Source organism: Callithrix jacchus, chromosome 6, assembly GCF_049354715.1.
Source record: "Callithrix jacchus isolate 240 chromosome 6, calJac240_pri, whole genome shotgun sequence".
NCBI classification, from domain to species: Eukaryota; Metazoa; Chordata; class Mammalia; order Primates; family Cebidae; genus Callithrix; species Callithrix jacchus.
The window spans coordinates 90,012,898-90,034,467 of NC_133507.1; the positions used below are offsets into that span (position 1 = coordinate 90,012,898).

Here is a 21,570-nt window from a genome sequence, read left to right on the forward strand (position 1 = left end):
CAGGAGGTGGTGCTTGCAAAAAAGCACCTGATGCAGTAGTAGCAGTGGGATTTGAGCTTGCTCTATGTTGCCCGGGGGAGGTATTCTCATTTCTCAGGTGATGGACAGGGGCATAGAGTTCCCAAAAGTTTATGTCCCTTGTGTTAAGCTACCAGGGAAGGTGGAGATGCACAGCCAAGTGGGGCTATGTCAGGTGGGTCTGCACCCTGTTCTCCATTTGTGGGGCAAGCTGCAATCCCTTTGGGGGTTGGAGGCAGTTCTCAAGCCACAGAGGTAATAATGTTCCGGTGGAGAACACACAACTGACTTGGCTGCACAGAAGAGTTCATGCAAGGGATAGGGAACAGCAGGCAGCAGTAAACCTCACCCAGATTCCATGCAGTTGACAAGGCAGATCATACTCCAATAGTACTCTGCTAACAGCACTGGACTAAGTTTCAGGCAGCCTGCACTCGGAACCAAAACTTGCCACAGGTCATAAGCTTTCCCTACAGAGTGAGCAACAGAGGATTTCAGGCCATGTCACTCCCCATCTACCTCACAAGACCAGGCACCTGGCTCCTGTACTCATGGTTGCAGTGTACTCCCCACTAGCCCCCAAGTTCTGGCCAAGGGATTTCATCCCCACCCAAGGTTACACTGCAAAATTCAGTTCAGAGCTTCTTTCAACCTGTGGCCACTGTTTGAGCTAGTTGGCAGACTTCATTGAAGTTCCCTGTGAGATGAAATAAGGAATGACTTCCCTCAGTTCACAGTGAGACTGGGAATACCCCTAAGGCACTTCCCACTGCTGCTTTTACTTTTCTGTTTCTCACCACTCTCCAAATCAGTTCCAGCTCTCAAGGTTTAAGGCCTTCCCCTGTGACCTGAAATTTCAGGTTCCCCAGTTGGAATGGGTATCCTGGGGGCAGCCTCTTCCCCTGTCACACTCTGGGTACTTAGAGCTTTTTCCTGCCTGGCAATGTAGGCTTCTGTCTGGAACTTCTTTCAAAGGCTCTGTGGGTTATTTTGTTTTTTCTGTTAAGTTCCTGCATTGCTTTTTAGAAAAAAGTTCTCAATGTGAATCTCTACACATTATTCTCTTCCTCCAAGTAGAAAAGGCATGCTAGCACTGCCTCCAGTCCTCCACCTTCAATGCATGGTTGTTGAATAAATGATAGCATAAATCTTGTCTTAAGTTGGGAGTTCCCAAAATTAAAACCTGTACTCACAAGGATATGAGTACAGAGGTATACTTGGGAGATGATTCCAGAAATCACTAGTAGGGGAGTGGGGAACTAAACAGGGAAAGGAAGAAACCTAATAAAGGGTACATTATCAACTATGTTACTACAACAACAAGATTCATACTATCAGGAAATTCTGAGAGATAATGTAGACTTCTCAGGATTACCCCAAACAAGAAACAGGGCTGAAACATTTACCCACCAACTACTGTCAGTCATTGGTTCAGGGCTGCTCTGGAAGAGAGTTTGGAGTGATTCATGGCTTGATATGAACTTCCAGACTGGGCTCGGGCAGAGTTGCATGCACTTGTAGTTAAAAGCCATTTGCTCACTGTGGACAGAAATGGTGAATATCAAAAAGTGTACATGGGGCACTGACATCGTATATTTCAGATCCATACACCGTAAGAGGCTTCCTCACATGGGTGTTCAAGAACCTAACAAAAACTCTACGTTTAAGGGACTTTCAACAGCTCTACTGTTCTACTCTAACCACAAATTATCAACCAAAACTTTCTATTCAACTGAAATCATATTTTAAAATACATTACATTTATTTTCAAGGAAACACAAAATTGACAAAAAGGAATACCAAAGACTGTCTAAGTGTGTCAGGGGCAGAAGACCACTTTACCATGTATCCAAATAACTATATCATAGTTTAAGATGCATAGCTATTGATCATTATCATCTAGCATAACTGTTTCCTCTCCATTCTATTAGCTTTTCCATAAAGTCTTTACAGACTGCCATTTGGGTCCTTAGATCTTATCCTGACTTTGTGTAATCTGCTCTGTTGAAATGATTCTATAAATGGAAATAAAAGATAATTTGACAATGGAACATTTAAGTAGGTTACCAAAAAGCAAAACTGGCCACCAGACAATGGTATTTCTAAAATGTGCTTTTTCTTCAGAAAGCCTGTACTCCAGATAAGAAGCAATATTTTTTTTTCTAAGCATTGTAAGTTGTACAAACCCATGGCTTCTCTAAGAAAAATACTTGTATTTTAGATGCATGCTAGCATCCTTATCTATAAAGGAAAACAAATAAAAGGAATAATTAAATGCTTTACACGTTTTGGGTAACATTTGAAATGATTTAATGTAAAAAAGATGTAAGAGAAACAGTTATGCCAGACAATAGTAGCAGTACTTGAAAGTTAAAAGTATTTCTGCTTTAGTGCAATTCTCTAGGAATTTATACACAAAAAGTAAATATATTTTAATAAAAAGTTTTAAAATATCAAATATCCTGAAAAACTAAGGGCACATTGAATAAGTAGTGTGTGTGTGTGTGTGTGTGTGTGTGTGTGTGTTTATCTTGACCTTCTCTTTTTAATGTAATCCTATTAAGGCACTAGGGTTAGATCAAATCTAAAAGATCAGTTAAAAATGTTAAAGAAAGATAAGCATTTGAATTGTTTACTATTCAATGATACTCATTACCAGATTTTTAATTTTAACATTCTCAACTGAATTTATTATTCACTTTCCAGGTGGATAAAAGATTTGGAGTTTTAAAGAAAAACAGATATTTTTTTAAAAAAATGTAACTCTGACTCTAATGCCTCTCCACATCCCCTGTAATATTGCAACAAAAAATATTTCATTCAATGCAACTTATACATTTAGATGCATTCTTTCATGGAAATGAATCTATAGGGAAACAAATAAGGATAATATGAGAAAATTTTGCTTCAGTCTCAGAATTTGCTCTTCCTGGAATTCAACTAGAGATACAATTTTAGTCTTTAAAGACAAATATAATTACATAAGAATTCTGATTCTTGGCTGGGCATAGTGATGTGTGCCTATGATCTCTGCTATTCAGGAGGCTGAGACAGTATTGCCTGAGCTCAGGAGTTGGAGACTGCAATGAGCGTAGGTCATGCCACTGCACTCCAGTCTGGTTGACAGAGAGACACCCTTTCTCAAAAAAAGAAAAGAAAAGAAAGAAAAATATAAATTCAGATTCTTGTGAGAATCTGATAGTGCCATCTCTGCAGTATATGTGTTTCTGTGTGTTTGTGTTCATATGTTGTATGTGTGGTTCCAGAGATCACTAGCAGTATGTTTTGTATGCATATAAACAGGTATCTGTATTCATACTGGATGTGTATCTCTGTCTATGTCCTTTTTTCTTGATTTTATAAGATGGGTATCTCCCCTTTCCTTGGGTTTTTATTTAGTAATGTTTCTCTAATACATGTGTGTGGATACATAATAATTCAGATAAAATTTTCTCTGTATTCCCCTCTTTCTTCACTGTTGACCTTGGAGTTATAATCCCAAAGAAAGATTTGCTACCTGTGGTTGTAAATTTGCCAAAATAAATTAGTCCACATTACTAAAAAGCGTAATACAGTTCTTCCTGTTCATAATTATTGATTTATATAATTACAAACTCCAAACAAACATGAATGATAAGTTTAAAGATTCATCTTCATTGAGAAAGACTTTCAAAGATTTATCTTTGCTAATAACAAATGTGTTAGATTGCACCTAAGAATTTTAGCATCTATGCAAGTAGCATTAGGGTGTAAACATAACAATATAAATATATAAATACAATCAAATTCAAAATGTGGCAAATATCCCTAAAGAACAGTCTTTTGAAACAGATATCCACATCCTTAACTTATAAAAGTATTTTATTTCAAATATTTTATCTTCCTTATTCAAATTAGAAAAGAACAAAACACAAACCCATAAATGACAAACTGTAGATAACTGTTTAAGGTGTATTTACAAGAGAAATATTATACAACCATATAAATGACATTTGTCAGGATTTTTAATAACTTAGAAAATAATTTCTATATAATTTTTACTGAAATGTGCAATATATAAAATTTTATTTATTTACTTTCATAGAAACATGTCTTGGAGTTTGTCTCTATGTTGAATGGCTATGGGCAATTTGTTTCTACTTTTTTATATTACATTGTGTTAAATTTCTCAAAAAGTGTATGTTACTTATGTAATGGAAATAAGTGCCACTTTCCAAGGAATACAAGTCTAATTTAAAGTAAAATTAACACATGGACACAGGGAGGGGAACAACACACGCTGGGGCCTGTTGGGGGTTGGAGAGGGAGGAGGAAGCGCATTAGAGCATTAGGAAAAATAGCTAATGCATGCTAGGCTTAATACCTATGTGATGGGGTGATGGGAGCAGCAAACCACCGTGGCACACGCGTGCCTATGTAACAGACCTGCACAACCCACGTGTGTACCCAGGAACATAAAAATAAAGATTAGAAAAAAAAGTTTAAAAAGAAATTTTATGGACGTGATAGTTAAAAATAAACATATATAATTAAATCAAGGCATATATTTATTTAAAACACTCTAGAGGTCTTCTAACTTTCCACATTTTTCAGAAGGGTAATCTGGTACCTCACAGTATCAGTGTCTTCTATGATTCTCATAGTGTGTGACCTTGAGCAAGTCGCTAATACTTGTTATTTGCTTGTAAAATAAATGGGATGGTTTACAAAATTGTAATTGTACTCAGAGATTTTATTACCACCAGGCCTGCTTCAAGCCAGGGAGAAAGGTCAGGTTACCCACAAAAGGAAGCCTGTTAGACTTACAGCAGATCTCTCAGCAGAAACCCTACAAGCCAGAAGAGAGTGGGGGCCAATATTCAACATCCATAAAGAACAGAACTTTCAGCCTAGAATTTCATATCCTGCCAAACTAATTGAAACCTAGTTCTGGAAACTTTCAATTGCTAGAATATTCTACCAGAATTTGTAACAGGGGCTCAAGAATGACTCTGAAGATCCTATTTATGCCTCTATGTTATTAAGATTTATGTTATGCCTCTGTACTTGTGGTTCACAAATGCTAATTTGTTTGTACAAAATTACTGTACAATTTGTCGAGACTACAGGCTGATAAAAAGAGAATGATGAATGGAATAGCAGGGGGTTTGCAGATGACCTAGAATATATTCGCAAAAGACGAGAGTGTAACTACATTCCCCTCCCCCTTACCCACTTCATAATCATAAAGCTACAATGCAAATTTCTAAATAAGAAAAAAAAATCACCAATTCTTGTCAAGTGCGATAGATGGCATTACATAATGTAATGTGACACTTTCTAAAACTGCATAAAGTGAATTCAAAACATTTCCACTGAATATTACATTGCATTGACATTCAATTTAAAAAATGTCATTATTGGAGCTTCTACAGAGCTAGCATCTTATAGATTCACCTCTTTATAAAGAAAATATGTCATTGGCAATTTGTTTTACTTTCTAAGCCTTTCCCTTCTCTATCTGGAAGAATAACATAAAAGTTTTAAAGAATACAATTTCAGAAACACAACAGAAGTGGTTGGATCTCACTGGGATAAGCTGCAGCTGGCATTGTTGTTAATGGCTGCTACGTCCACATATCCTTCCACTTACTCTAGAAGAACAGGTTGTGCATGTAAGTGCCCATTGAGGAATATTACCCTGATGGATATGAAGTAATATGAAATTAATTTTCAGATCCACCAAACACTTTACAAAGTAGGGTAACCTGCAACTTTTCAGCATCAATATCACTAGATGCTGTAATAGCAAATGTCATGTAGAGACTATGCTGAAACAAAGGTGGCTGTACCAGCCCCTGTGGAAGCATATGGGTTTGCAAATCCCTTTTGAAAACAAAACTGATTCTGCCTCTTCTCGTAGTAAGGGATTGCATTATTCAGGTAATTATAAACCAGTGAAATAGCCTGTGGATTATGTAAGCCAGCACATACAGATAAGAACATTACTATTAGGAGCCTGTTATATTTTATGCAATAAAAATAGTATGGTGTTCCCATTAGTCAGAATTTGTCTGTAAATTACAGAAATTCAACACAAACTGGTGGTAAAATGGAATTTCAGTTTTGATTGCAAGAAGTGGATAGTGTTGACATGGGGCAGAATTTGGATCCAGGTATTCACATAGAATCATTAGAAACCAATCTTATTTTTTCTCCATTTATAAGTATGTCTTTATTGGTGTCTTCTAAAACACTAGTTCTTAAAGTGATCCCTAGAAATATGAGGTTATGATACTTACAATCTCAATGGGAGAAAAATAATTTCCCAAAATCTATAGAAATGACTTCAAACAACTTTCATTGACCTTCCTAGGTTATTGACAGAAACTTCTAATTACTGGTTTCTATACCATTTTACTTTTGCTTTCTCCTTAGAAAAAGTACTTCACTTTTAGCTTGACATATTGCAATCTAATTATTAGATTTGTAAAAATTATTACATTTTCCAGCTTTTCTTATAGCTAGGTGTTGTCATGTGATTAAGTTCTAATAATCCAGATAGAAGCAGAGTGTTATGTGGCACTTCCAAGAAAATTGTTCAAGGGTTATTTTCTTAACATGGAAGGGCTTCTTCCTTTGCTTTTCTGTCCCTTTTCCTCTGGTCTGCAAGGTTATGGCTTAAGTTCTAGCAGTTATGGATGGTGGAGCAGAAGATAGAAATATCAGTTCCTGAGGACATCACCTGGCCACCATACAATCCCTGTACTGCCTCCTCAATACCTCTCCAATATAAAAGCATAATGATCTATCACAGTTAGCCACAAATTACCATGGACCAACTGTGCTCTAGAGCAGTAGGCAGTATACCACCCTAGGTCAGGCCCATTCTCCCTGGTACTGGGGTAGGAATCCAGAATTAACAGCTTCACCAAGTATGAGAACAGTAGTTTTGAAAAACAAAACAAAAATGCAAGCTGATTAAAACAAGAATGTTATATATTTACTATGTGCATATCCACCAAAAAAAAAAAAAATGTGCCAGTAAATCCTACCTGCTACAGAAAAGAAGGCAGAGAATATTTCTCCTCATGTGTGTCACCAATTTGAGGGAACTTGTAATCAGTCAAGGAGATTTAGAACATTTGCAAAACAGCATATATAGTTATTTTGTTTCCTTATAATGTAAAAAAGAGATGTTGAGGAGTCTTTAGAATGAGAGAACAAAATTGCACAAGGTTGATTTAAAAAGAGAAAATAATGACTTATCTATAAAAGATCATGCTTTGATAGTTAACAGGTAGTTAACCTGCCTCCCAAGAGAAGATGAGGTCTTATACAAAAGAAAGTTTGCCAGTTTTAACTCCATCCTTCTGACTCCATAATGTATAATCTGGAAATCAAAGAAACAGGGAGCTGCCGTGACTGAAGCTTAACTTCATTTTTCTCATAGTTCTTTTTACTTCAGTATTTCCATGACTATATTTATTCATGTATTTTTTTGGTATTCAACATTATTACCTGTTACCCAACTGTTTGTAGTCATTGTGTTTCCTGAAATAGAAAACGGAAAATGGTAGCTACAAAAGAACAGTAGCAAGAATGACAAAACTCTGTATTTCCAATATTTTTTCTTCTTTTCTTTTCTTTCTTTCTTTTTTTTTTTTTTTATGTTTGAGATGGAGTTTCACTCTTGTTGCCCAGGCTGGAGTGCAATGGCACAGTACCTCTGCCTCCCAGGTTCAAGTGATTCTCCTGCCTTAGCATCCTGAGTAGCTGGGATTACAGGTATGTGCCACCATGCCTGGGTAATTTTTTATATTTTGAGTAGAGACGGGATTTCACCACGTTAGCTAGGATGGACTCCGTCTCCCAACTTCCGATGATCTTCCTGGCTCGATCTCTTTTGTAGAAAGTAGCTGGGATTACAGGCGTGAGCCACTGCACCCAGCCTCTAATATTTCTTAATCCCCAAATTAAGGTCCTCCTCCTAACTTTACTCTAAAATGGTTTTATGCACTATATTTTCAAACTAATAGAAAACTTCAAAAAAATAAGGTAACAAACTATTTTTCTGGTCAGCTGAATAAAACACACGGCCGACTTACAAGTGGTATTTCATTTTCTAAACAACTAAAACATTAATCAATAGTGAAACAGTGTATAATTTCAATTTATTTAGGTAGCTACTGATTTATTATTTTGTGACATATTTAATATACAAAAAATTTACATATACACACAACAGGCCTCATTTCACATATTCATTGAAGAACTGGTCGTTTTCCCCAATAATATAATGTATTCATTTTGATGTCTGCCACAAAGCTAACAAGAAAAACAAATGTGGAGTAGGAAACTTAGACTCCATCTCTACAAAAACATAAAAGAAAATAAGTTAGTCAGGCTTGGTGGTATGTGCACCATTGCACTCCATCACAAGTGACAGAGGAAGTTACTGTCTCTGAAAAAAAAAAGTTATATATGAAAGTCCTACATATAACATTTTAATTATTAGATATTAGTGGAAAAATTGTGGTGTATGTTTATTTAGAATGTTTTTAAAAGAAGAAAAGTGGTACAGAAAGTATGAAAGCACGAAAACATCCTTTAATTCACAGATATAAATAACACCTTTGGCGCTCCTGAAGAAGATACAATTTTAGATAACATTAGAATTTATATCCTGTATTCTGAATCACATATATTAGTTAGGATATATAAGAAAGCACTGGTCTTTACTAAAAATACAAAAATTAGCTGGGTGTGATGGCATGCGCCTGTGGTCCCAGCTACTAGGGTGGCTGAGGCAGGAGAATTGCTTGAACTCAGGAGGTAGAGGTTGCAGTGAGCAGAGATCCTGTCACTGAACTCCAGCCTGGGTGACAGAGCAACACCCTGTCTCCAAGAAAACACAAACAAACAAACAAAACATTCATTCTTTTGGATCCTTGCACTGATTACACAATTTAGTCTGGCTTATTGAATCTGCATTTTTACATAAACAATAGGGCAGAGGAAGCAATCAGATATACATTTGTCTCAGGTGAACAGAGAGATGGCCTTCTGTCCCCACACTTGTGAAGATAAACACACAGTTTAGATTGCCAGGGTGAAATTCAACAGAATTGTTTTAGGGCAAATATCTTGAGGTCCACAAGGAATTTCCTTGTGAGCAAATTGTGAGGGAGGTATGTAGCTCCTTTTTTTTTTTTTTTTTAAATCATTGTAGCTATCGTATTTAAGAATGAAATGGGAGGCAAGTCTGCCTGACGTAATTCCCAGCTTGACTTTTTTCTTGTCTTAGTGATTTTAGGGTCCTGAGATTTACTTTTCCTTTACCTATGTAAATATTCTTCTTTTATTATCATTTAAGAGACTGAATCTCAAGCAGTTCAATCATTTGCTTAATGCTACATGTTGAAACAGGGAAGTAGCAACTTAAATCCAGGCAGTCTCACTCCAACCATAGTGTCCTTTCCATTACTTTGGGATACATGCAAAATCTTGAAAATATCTTAAAATTTATGACATTGATGAACATAAATGATAGAATAATTCTGTTTTATTTTAATTATGAAACAGAATGAATACATGGTAGCCTCAAATGCCAAATAAATAAATTTCTGAAAAAAATATACTTTTTTTGTTGTTGTTACTTATAGTTAATTAGTACAGAACATTTAAATTCTGGAGCTTAAATTCTCAGGCTCTAAGGAAGTTTTTGTTTTTGTTTTGTTTTGTTTTGTTATTTTACAGACAGTTCTGTGTAATTCATACTACCTTCCCATGCTGAAAACACCTAAGTATTTAGGGACTAAATGAATAATATTTTATCATGGTGTAATTGTTCCAATTTTTTTAAACTCCTTGGAATCCTAATAGCAAAGTCATTTTTAATTAAAACAAAATGAAATGCACAGATCTTATTCAGTTTGATGAGTTTTTACCTACAGTGTACAAAGTGTAGCAGACACCCAAAACAAGATACAGAAACTTCTCTTCTCTGCAGATAGTTCCTTCATGTTTCTTTCAATCCATTCCTCCAACATTCTTATACAGAACCACTAACTCTTAAATCACCATGGATTGGTTTTGCTTGTATTTGGATTTTATATACATAGACATGGTATGTATTGTTTTGTTTATGGGTCTTTTATTTGCATAATGCTTTAAAAATATTTTTGACTTATGGTTTGCTAAGATCTTATTTTTTATTCTTGGGTAATATTTCATTTTATGGATATATTCCAATTTGAATAATTTTAGTAGCTAATTGATATGCTGTTTGCTTATCATAATCAGAAAGTTTATAGCAATAACATTTCTTATACAAATTAGTTTTGTAAATATTTACTTTTATTTTTCTTGGATGAATACATACATGTAAAATTGCTGAGTCACATGGCAGACATGTTTACCTTTATGAAAACCAGCAAGAGAGTCTAGGTCCTCTATAGTCTCATAAAAATTAGATACATTTTTTTTTTATTTGAGTAGTTCCGGTAGATAACATGATTGTATCTCAATGTAGTTTTCATTTGCATTAGCTTGATGACTAATGATTTTGAGAATCTTTATTTGCTACTCAAGTCTGTTTGTGTGTGTGTGTGTGTGTGTGTGTGTGTATGTCAAGTTTCTGTTTGTTTTGCCTGCAAATGGGTAGGCTGTAAACGAATTTTTATATATTCTAAATCAGTCCTTTCCAAGATATGTATGTGATAAATCTTCATATTTAATAATATGTTCTTCATCCATTCAGTTGCTTAATGGTGTCTTTTAAATAGGAAAACACTTTTTGTTGAAGTCCAATTTATCAATTTTTTATATTATTGTGAATCTTTTTTTTAAAGGCCTGTCCAAGTAACCCTCATCTTTTCCAACATTATAAGAATATCTTACTATGTTCTAGAAGTTTTATATTATGTTTATACTCTCAGATTTTTTTTTTTATATATGGCATGGGGTGGAGATTTATGTTTTTTATAAAGATAACCACTTGTTTCAGCAATATTTGTTTTAAAACATTTGCCTTTCTTAATTAAATTGACTAGAGGGCTTTGTTAAGACTCAACTGATCATCTGTACATTATTTAATTTTTATTCATTTTGTTCAACACTATGTTCTTTGATTACTGTAGCTTTATAGTAAGTCTTACAATTAGGTGCTATAAATTCTCCAGCTTTATTTTTCTTTTTAAAGAAATGTTTTGTGATTCTACAACCTTTGCATTTCCATGTGATTTTACAACAATCTTATCTATTTCAGGAAAAATAACTTGCTGTAGTTTGACAGTGATTACACTAATTTTATATATCACATTAGAAAAAATTAACATTTTAAACAATTTGAAATTTTCTAATATACAAACATGATATGTAATCTGCATTTCTTGGGCACTATTCCATTTTTCTCAGCAACATTTTATTGTCTTCAGTATAAAGATCATACATAAATTTTGCTAGATTTATTCATAGGCGTGTGTTTTTTCAATGATACCATTGCCAGTTTGTTTCATTTTTGTTTATTGCTAACATATAAAGATACGATTAAATTTATATATTGATCTTATATTCTATTACCTTCTTAAATTTGTTTATTACTTTCAGTAGTTAGTAGATTCATTTGGGTCTAAAGAGAAACTTAAATTCCACTCCCTCCCAGTATTGTTTTTTTATTTTACTTCTCCATGTGTTCCTCCCAGAGACATCCCCAGTGCCAGATTTTTAAATCCCTTTTTAGAAATATCCCATGCATATATAAACACCAATAGTTTTACATTATACACCACATATAATTCTACTATTGAAAGCAAGTTTCAAACTATATTTGTTTTCTCCATACTTGTGATACTTGAAAAAGGGAATAATGAGATATTTGAATGCTATTTAACGATATAAGTTAATATAAAACATTACATATTATGAGCATTTTATATTGATTACTCTGGAGGTAATATAATGTGGAAATATATATGTTCTGTTTTACTTCATTTTTTTGAGCCAGTGATTTTTAATTTTGGCTTCTCATTGGAATCATAGTCTAGTTTTAGTGAATACTGATGTCTGAATCCTACCCCAGAGAGTTTGATTTTATATAGGATATGGTTTGGGCAAAGAGATTTTTATAAAGTTCCCCAAGTGATTTTAATGGGTAGCCAATTTGAGAACTGACATTTTAGGCCTTACTCATACAGTTTCCCCTCTAAAATGTGTTTCTTTGTGTGTGTGCGTGTGTGTGAGTGTGTGTGTGTGTGTGTGCGCGTGTGTATGTGTATCACCTCAAGGGAGGTTTGAAATGCAAAGCAATGCTACGTAATTTGCATTTGTAATTTTTACAAGTAATTTTATGGAACAAAAAAGTTAAATAACTTGGAAACATAACATTTGTATAACCTTACATAAAGCAATTCGTGTTTCTCTCATTACTATTTTTTCACGCCCCAAAAGGAAATCTTAGCAATGAGCTCTTACTTGTTTTTGATGAGAAATAGGTGCAGATACTTTTAAACACGATCTATGATACAAATGCTTAAATACAGAAAAAAATGCGAAAGGGATTTAGAAAAAAAAAAAACACCTATTAAATTGATTGTCAGTACCAAATAATAACCTTTAGCAGTCAATGAGAATTATGCTGAGGGTCAGTGTTGTAAAACTGGATTACATGGGCTATTTTTCTTGTCCACTCTGATATTTCTTATATTCTAAAAATTTAAGACATTATTTTAAAATAGTACAAGCACGCAAGGCACGGTGGTCCCAGCACTTTGGGAGACTGAGACGGAGTAACACCAGAGGTCAGGATTTCATGACCAGCATGGTCAACATGATGAAACCTCATCTCTACTAAAAATACAAAAATTAGCCAGGCATGGTGGTGCGCACCTGTAATCCCAGCTACTAGGGAGGCTGAGGCAGGAGAATCACTTGAACTTGGGAGGCGAAGGTTGCAGTGAGGAGAGATTGTGACATTGCACTTCAGCCTAGGTGATACAGTGAAACTCTATCTCAAAAAAAAAATAGTACAAGCAACATATACAAGGACTAAATAAGACTAATATTTATACTTAGAGAAGTATTTTCAAAGTTTATTATGACTGGCAAGTGAAACAGTCATCCAAATTGTTCAGTACAAAACCTCATATTTACAGTGGTCATTCAGCTTAACAGATTTCCTGATTGACTGAGGTCTGTAGAATGCTACATTAGAAATTCTGCAGAATTTGGACAAATGTTTAAATCTAAAGTTAAATATAACACAAAGTGGATATAATATAAAACACATGACATTTCACCTGACATAGGTTATATTCTGAATAATTATTAGCAGGCAGGAAGAAAAGGAGAAAGTGAAATTCGGGCAATACTTTTTTCTTAAGTAGAAAAATGTATTTGAAATCTATCATGAGAATTTCTCTAATAAAATGTTGCTGAAGCTGGAGCTGGATATAAATTCCTTATTTGCCATTTAACATGTTTGTAAAATTGGAGAAATTGTTTAAATATTTCGAGAGTTATTTTCCTTACATACTTAAATAAATATAATAATACTTCATAAAAATATTATGAGGGTTGAGTGTGATCATATGTGTATGAAAATACTTGCCAAGAGTCAGGCTGGATCCTCAATAGATGCTCAGTATTTAATTTTCGTAAGTAGATCTAATTTCACTTTTGCTTTCGCAATGGTATTTGAGTCTGAATTCTATAAGTTGTGTTTCGAAGTAAAGTTTAAGAACCACCACCAATAACTTACCCACCCCCTTAGCTAATTTATTTTACTAGTCTGAGACTGGAAGCACTTCACTATCTATCTCTGGTATGGCTGATAAGGAATTGATCTGAGTACATGAATGGGAAGTGTGTTCTAAATTGTATATTGAGTCTTGTAAGTTTATTATTTTAATGTTATTTGTTTCATAATCTTGATGCTTCTGAACCTCACTATTCAGTGTGCTTCATAGAGAAAAGGCAATATTGTCGCCAGCCAGCTCCTTAGAAACTCGGACCTACTGAATCCCAATTTCTACTATAGCAAAAATCCCAAGTGACTTATATGTATGCACATTAAGTTTTAATGGAGCACTGCTTTAGCTATATATAGTTTAATATTACCCTTAAAATACATATGACATACTTTAAATAAATTCTTATTACATGCATACTGATTCTCGCTGATACAGATGTAAGTTAAATTTGTTGTAAAAGTGCTAGATCAGGAGTAGAAGCACACTTCTTTTCTGTGGGCTGTGCCATTTAATGATAGTCAAAATTTATTAAGTTCCTAAATTTCCAAAAGTTTCTACTTCACCATCTGTAATGTGAATGGCTAGTTAATACATTTCCTGGTGGATATGTTGAAAGGTTCATGTGAAATGGCACATAATTAGTGTTCAAACTCTGTACACATGTAAGGCATTATTCTAATCTATGAGTTTATGCGTGGACAGTGTCCAGGACTTAGAAAGAGCAACTAATCACAGATCAATTATAAATAAGATAATAATTGTCCTCCTTAGGATAATTTTGATTTTTTTTTTTTTTTTTGAGATGCAGTTTCACTCTTGTCACCCAGGCTGGAGTGCAGTGGCGTGATCTTGGCTCACTGCAACCTCCTCCTCCTGAGTTCAGTGGTTCTCCTTCCTTAGCCTCCCAAGTAGCTAGAATTACAGATGCCCTCCACCATGCTGAGTTAATTTTTTGTATTTTTAGTAGAGACAGGGTTTCACCATGTTGAGCAGGATGATCTTGAACTCTTGACCTCCGGTGATTTGCCTGTCTCGGCCTCCCAAAATGCTGGGATTACAGGTGTAAGCCATCATGCCCAGCCAGTTTTTTGATTTCTTAAAACAGATTTGTGTTGACTTTGATTGGATGAGCCAATCCATTTCTTACTTGTTAGCTCACAATGAAAACATGAACAGTAACAACATAAAACAAGACAAAAAGATAAATTTTACTTAGCACTTGCCTTTGGTTTTTCCTAAGGATGTTTCTCAGTAACTGAATTAAGGAAACATTAAATGCCATGAATTTGACATGGCAGTCAGGACATTGTGAGGGATGGCTTCATGGAAATCTACAATGCAAACTCTGGTTCTTTCCATTACAGATAAAAAGACTTGTGGGCCTCATGAATTCCAGTGTAAAAACAACAACTGTATTCCAGATCACTGGCGGTGTGATAGCCAAAATGACTGCAGTGATAATTCAGATGAAGAAAACTGTAGTAAGTAACTCTTGCCTAATAATGTTGCAAGCTTGACAGCCCATTCAATAAGCAAGATGGCAATTTTTAGTTCCGTTAAGGTATAAATTCGAACCTATCTGTCCTATGGCTCACATTTTTATACATATATTCACATTTGGACAAGAATATTCAGTCTACATTAACCTGAATCTCAAATTGTAGAATTATTGAAATGTTCATCCCGGGAGTTATTTTCTTACAGTTTTCAGAATTGGTATGAAAGTATCATGAGGTTTAATGCAACCCATTAGTATGCAATGCAGGAAACCCTTGATGCAAGTTCACACAATGAGCTGAATGATGTGGAGTCACTACAAACATCTCATTCTTTAACAAATGGTATTCATTTCCTTTCAGTCTCAAATCCTTTTACACTACAAATTCACCCATGAGCATATTTCAGTGAAATATTATTTATTCCCTCCAGAGCAGTCAACACCTTATATATTCTGGATGCATTTATCTGAAAATAGAATAACACTATTGTTATCATCTGTCTTCTTCATTTTATGTAATAAATTTAAAAACAGTAATTATCCCTAGATTTTACTTTCTGAACAGTATGGCAGTATATACAGTATCTCTAGATTCTAGCATTCATTTCTTTTGAGACAAGGTCTCACTCTGTTGCTCAACCCGGAGAGCAGTGGCATGATCATGACTCACTGAAGACTTGATCTCCCAGGATCAGGTGGCCCTCCCACATCTGCCTTCCAGTCGGGACTATGGAAGCATACTACCATACATGACTAGTTTTCTTTACTATTCATAGAGACGGAATTCTGCCATGTTGCCCAGGCTGATCTCTAACTCTTGGACCCATGTTGTTCACCTTGGCCTCCCAAAGTGTGGGGATTACAGGCATGAGCTGCCACATTCTGCCTGAATATATTTCCTATTGGCACTTTTATATACTGTCATTTAAACAAAGAAAGCTATACATGCATGTTTGAAATAAGATAATAATCAAATTCCATTTATTAAATATTTATATTCTGCTACTTCCAAGAAGAGGTGATGCAGATTAATAATGATAATGTCTATTCTCACAGACGTCTCATTGCACTAAGAGCATTCATTTCCCCAGAGACAGAAGACTAAATCTACATAAGAATATGTTACATTAAAGCATATAATTAGTAGAGTGAAAGCCTTAATAAAACACTTGGAGACTTGGCTTGCAAAATACTAACTAATGTTTTGGATAACGTTCAAAACTTAATCTGACCTGTTTTGGGGAATGAAGTATATTAAGTATGAAATCTCTGGATTATTGTGATTACAGAATACTCTGAATATAGAAACCTTTATAACTCCCTCTTCACATAAATATCTTCCAACAGGTCATAGTCTTTAGAAAGATAAAGAACATTTCTGAGAGTCAAGAGAGTTTTAGATTTGTTTAATCACCAGTGTTTAGAAATTATATATAGAAGTTCTCTGATCCACTTAATGATTAAAATAAAATTCTAGTGGGGTGGAGCTGGTAGGGATAGAGGCATAAATACAAAAAAAAAAAAAAGAAAACCCGCAATTATTCAGATACTTTCTGCTTATTTATAAACCAGAACTCAAGTGTACAAATATCTACTTACCATAGTTATTGATATATTTGGTGTTAATAATCAATAAGGTAACTGAAAGCAAATGCCTAATAATGGAAGGGATGTTGAAAGCAAAAGAGAGGCCAACTCTGGAGACTTTTGTCTCGGAGAACTTTTATTCAGGGGGTGATTGAATATACGTGAGGAGTTAGCCTACTGCTACAATAAGAAAAGAAGAAGGAAGAAGAGCTAGACTGATTCTGAGTCTGCTGCAGTTTTCCAAGTGGCTGAATATCATTGTACTGACATCTGAAAGTCAGCCTGTGGCACAAGAAAGCAAGGAGAAAGAACATTGACTCTCACTTGTCACTGTGGAAACTCAGTGACAAATCACTGTAGCCACAGTGCCCTTAAGAAAAAACAAGGGAAGTAGTTGCAATATCAAGCATTCCAGTATAAAATACCCAATTATGTGTGATTCTCTTTCCATTTCTGTTCACTCTGAGCTTGTTGCCTAAGACGAGTAATATTGATGAAGTTGCAGAGGAGAGATGACAGTGAACAAGAATGAAGTATTTTACAGTTGTAATATGGAAGAGTAGAAGTCATATATATGGGACAAGTATAACAGTATGTTCACATCTTACACATGTAAGAGGAGTGTCAGAGTATGTTATGGAAAATATTAAAGTGTATTCATATGTTTTGAACATGTAAGAGGATGTAAGAGGATGGATCAAGGGATCTAGATAATTGAATATGGTTTAAAGACGCTATTTTGAATAGGCCAGAAAAAATGGGAAGGTTTTAACATTGACAATGCCAGTAGTCTTACATAGGCAGAAATTTCGTCAATAAAGAATGAAAACATAATTTAATTATATCTATAGTAAGCACCAAAATATTAGTCATATAGAAACAAGCCTTAGAAAAATAAATACTATTGCTTTATAAAATCTATCAAGATATTTGCTATTTTTATCTGTCAAAATAATTGTAAACACAGACAGACTCACAATCCATACACCTCACTGTCCTAATATATTAGAGCCATGTTATATGTTGTCTTATTTTCTAAATATTGTTGATTGATGGTATGCACTTTGGTTTACATTTGGCAGTTGTGGTTAGCTATTATTAAGTAGTGAAACACATAACAGACCAAAAAATCAACCTATATCATCATGTGTTGCTTAATAGTGGGGATTTTGAGAAATTTGTTGCTAGGCAATTTTGTCATTGTGTGAACAACATCAAGTGCACTTAACACAAACCTACATGGAACAACCTACTACACACCTAAACTATATGGTAGAGCTAATTGCTCCTAGGTTACAAGCCTATACAGCATCGTACTGTACTGAATACTACAGGGAATTTTAACACTATACTATGTATTTGCCTTTCTAAACATTGAAGAAGTACAGTAAAAATATTATAATTTATGTCACCACCACTGTATGTTGTTGGAAACATTATTATGTAACACATAACTGTAGTTGAAAAATAATAGCAACATAATTTAAAGTCACTTTTGGACTCATTTGTTTATGAATCTGATTTCACGCATTTATTTTTTAAATCGTGTTGCAGATAGCCCAGAGATAGTTGTGGGAACAGTTCAAATAGTAGTGGGGTAATTGACTGCTGACTATATTTTAAATTTAATAAACTTTCTACATTTCATATTTACATAGGATAATTACTTCATTGCCATTTTAGCATCCTCTGCTTATCATTTCCCTTGTTAAGTGTTCATCAGGGACACTTTGCTTCAACAATTATTTCTGCTCTTTAAAACAAGAAAATCTCATTGTCATTGGAATTATTTTGTAAACTGGATCAGAGGTTTGAAAATACTTGAGAAATCTCAACATCTATATTATTTTTAATCAATAAAAATAGTATTTGCCATATATGCCATCTAAGTCACTGACATACAAAATGAATTACTTTATATCCTTGCATTATTAAGAAGTAACTAAAAATCCAATAGATGTTAAAGTAACAAGTAATTTAAAATCTAGGTTTACATAGAGAGACCAGTTGCTTCAGCTTTATTTGAATCCCTGGTTCACACTGAATTTCTATTAGATTATTTGAATAGAGTGTGAATTATACTAATTGTATTCTAAAAATTCTTGTCAGATGTTTACATCGACATTGATACAGCTTTTGAACTTATCACAAGAGTTTTTAAGATAATAGGGAAAGTGAAGGCTGGAAGTCTTTCTACTCTGTGCCATTAACGCTATGGCTTTGAAAGCCACTTTAATTTCCTGAACATAATTTTCTTCAGTTTTGTAAAAGATGACTTCTAAATCTGTTTTCAGTTTTGTGGTTCTATGTTTTTGCCTCCATCAGTATTGAAGGAAATGATCAGTCTACATAATGCTCCTATATTTTATTCTTTTTTTTTGGGGGGGGACAGAGTTTCCCTCTGTCACCCAGGCTGGAGTGTAGTGGCGCAATCTCGGCTCACTGCAACCTCCACCTCCTGGGTTCAAGTGACTCTCCTGCCTCAGCCTCCTAAGTAACTGGAATTATCAGTGCACACCATGGCACCCAGCTAATTTTTGTATTTTTAGTGGAGAGGGGGCTTCACCATGTTGGCTAGGCTGGTATCGAACTCCTGACCTCAGGTGATCCACCCACCTCGACCTCCCAAAGTGATGGGATTACAAGTGTGAGCCGCCGTGCCCAACCTTCTATGGCTCTCTATATTTAATTCTTATTGAAGAATCCCAATTAGCCTTCTGAAACATGGAAGGAAAGTAAACCCTGCAAAAGCTTCTTGGTTGCCAATCTGGCTTCTCTAGGTGACCTGTATGGAAAACCTGGTTAATTGTTCATGTGTGGATTTCACCATCTATTACTGGTCGAGGAGTATAGGTAATATCAGAGAAAATTGGCATGGAAATAGCATTTTAGAAATAGAGGAGAAAATGTCACACTCAATTTTTTTTTTCCAGATGAGTTAGCTTTCACTATAGTCATTTTGTTGTTGTTGTTCTCTTTCACAAGAAAAATAGTATCATGACAAAGTCTGAAAATTGGTCTTTTACTTTATCCAGAAAAGATCAAAGGTAAGATAAGCAATAAGGAAAAATTCCTTAGGACTTTCTGTGATAACTAAATTACATTTTCCTCAAAAGAGTTTCCTTTTGAGCTATCTAGTGGCAAAAGATTCTGAGATATAAAGATGATGGTTAGAAATAGACTATGTACCCTATACCTTGATGGCATTTGTGTATGTATAAATAATTCATTATTACTACTCAGAGGTAGATTTGCTGGCATTTTTAAAAACATGATAGAAACAGCCGAATTTCCACTTTCCCTGAAAAAGCTTTTGCAAGCAAATTACTCAGTCTTTCTACTGCCATTTTGAAACAGAATAATTAATAATGTTAGGACAAAGTCTAGAAAATGTGTGTTCTGTGGGACTCTTGGGCAAATGCTTTCAACTACTGGCTTGATAACTTTTTTTAACCTTACATCAACAACTTTCAACATTTTGTATAGCAAAGTGTGTTGAGGACTTTGATGTTTAGCACATAATGAACACGCTTTGAAATAGGATAAAGACAAATTAGAACATTAGAAGAAAAATTAGTCCCATTCATACAACTCCCAATCTTATGAAATTAAATGTTTCTTCTGCTGTTTTTAAATATGTAAGTATGTTTTAAATTTACTCTTTATTCTTTTCATGAAAAAAAAAATGAACATGTTTCACTCTAATTTCATTCCTCTAAGAATAAAACTGCATGTGTCTGCAACCAGAATGGCGAAACAGCCTCAGTATGGAATGATGATAAGAGCAAATGAGTTTTCTCTTGTTATTATTAATAAAATAGATATTGCCAGCCATGTAACTTAGATAAGTAACTTGACTTTCCAGGGATTTAATGTGAATCACTGTAATATGTGAGCATTTATTTTTTCCTCAATTGTATGGGAGGCAATGATAGCCTACCAGGGAAAAGTACAGGCACTGGCATCAGGTTGTCTTGATTCAAGTTCAATTAGTAGCTTTTCTGCATGCTTGGTGATCTGAAGTACATTATTTTCTCTGTGCCTCAATTTACTTACCTAAAAAATGGTGTAAGTATAGCACATTTCTTAGAGAGTTGTTATAAAAATTCACTGGTGAGTTAATTCAAGTTTGCGTTAACTTTACCTAGTACCTAATAACAAATAAGCAATCGGTAGATGATAATTATTATTATTGCTATAATAAATAATATTAGTATTAATAAAGTTGTATTTCAGATTAAATCATAGTCTATGTGAATATCTTATAAAAACAAAAAGGGAAATTTCTATTGTCTCATTTACTAAATAAAGCAATGTAGGAACATGAGAAGTTTATCCATTTAAGGGCATCTCCCCATTCTATCAAATGGCACCTTGTCTTTTTCATACCTTGAAGGTCATGTTTTAAACTAAGTAGCAGAGTAGAATGAAATGCTTGCTGACACATACTACTTTTTCTATAGTTATTCCAATCCAATGTTCTGAAGGGGTTTCTTTTCTTTTCTTTTTTTTCTTTTTGAGACAGAATCTTGCTCTGTCACCCAGGCTGGAGTGCAGCAGAATCTCGGCTCACTGCAGTCTCCGCCTCCCAGATTCAAGCAATTATCCCACCTCAGCCTTCTAAGTAGCAGTGATTACAGGCACCTGCCACCAAGCTAGGCTAATTTTTGTGCTTTTTAGTAGATAACACAACATGATTTCACCATGTTGCCCAGGCTGGTCTTGAACACCTGACCT

General features: G+C 34.6%; 1 protein-coding gene across 4 annotated transcripts in view; it reads left to right on the forward strand.

Annotated features, from left to right (window-relative positions):
* The window catches only part of LRP1B (LDL receptor related protein 1B), a 1,941,900-nt gene that overhangs the window by 1,777,358 nt on the left and 142,972 nt on the right, over positions 1-21,570 (forward strand). For 3 of the 4 annotated variants that reach the window (XR_013518953.1, XM_078327882.1, XM_078327883.1), the window contains exon 67: positions 15,113-15,229. The exons of the other annotated variant lie outside the window; for it this stretch is intronic. Coding sequence is in view for 2 of the 3 variants with exons in the window: in XM_078327882.1 (XP_078184008.1) it covers positions 15,113-15,229 (117 nt within the window). In the remaining variant the exon portion in view is untranslated. The remainder of the gene's footprint in view (positions 1-15,112; positions 15,230-21,570) is intronic. 4 annotated transcript variants of the gene reach the window in all.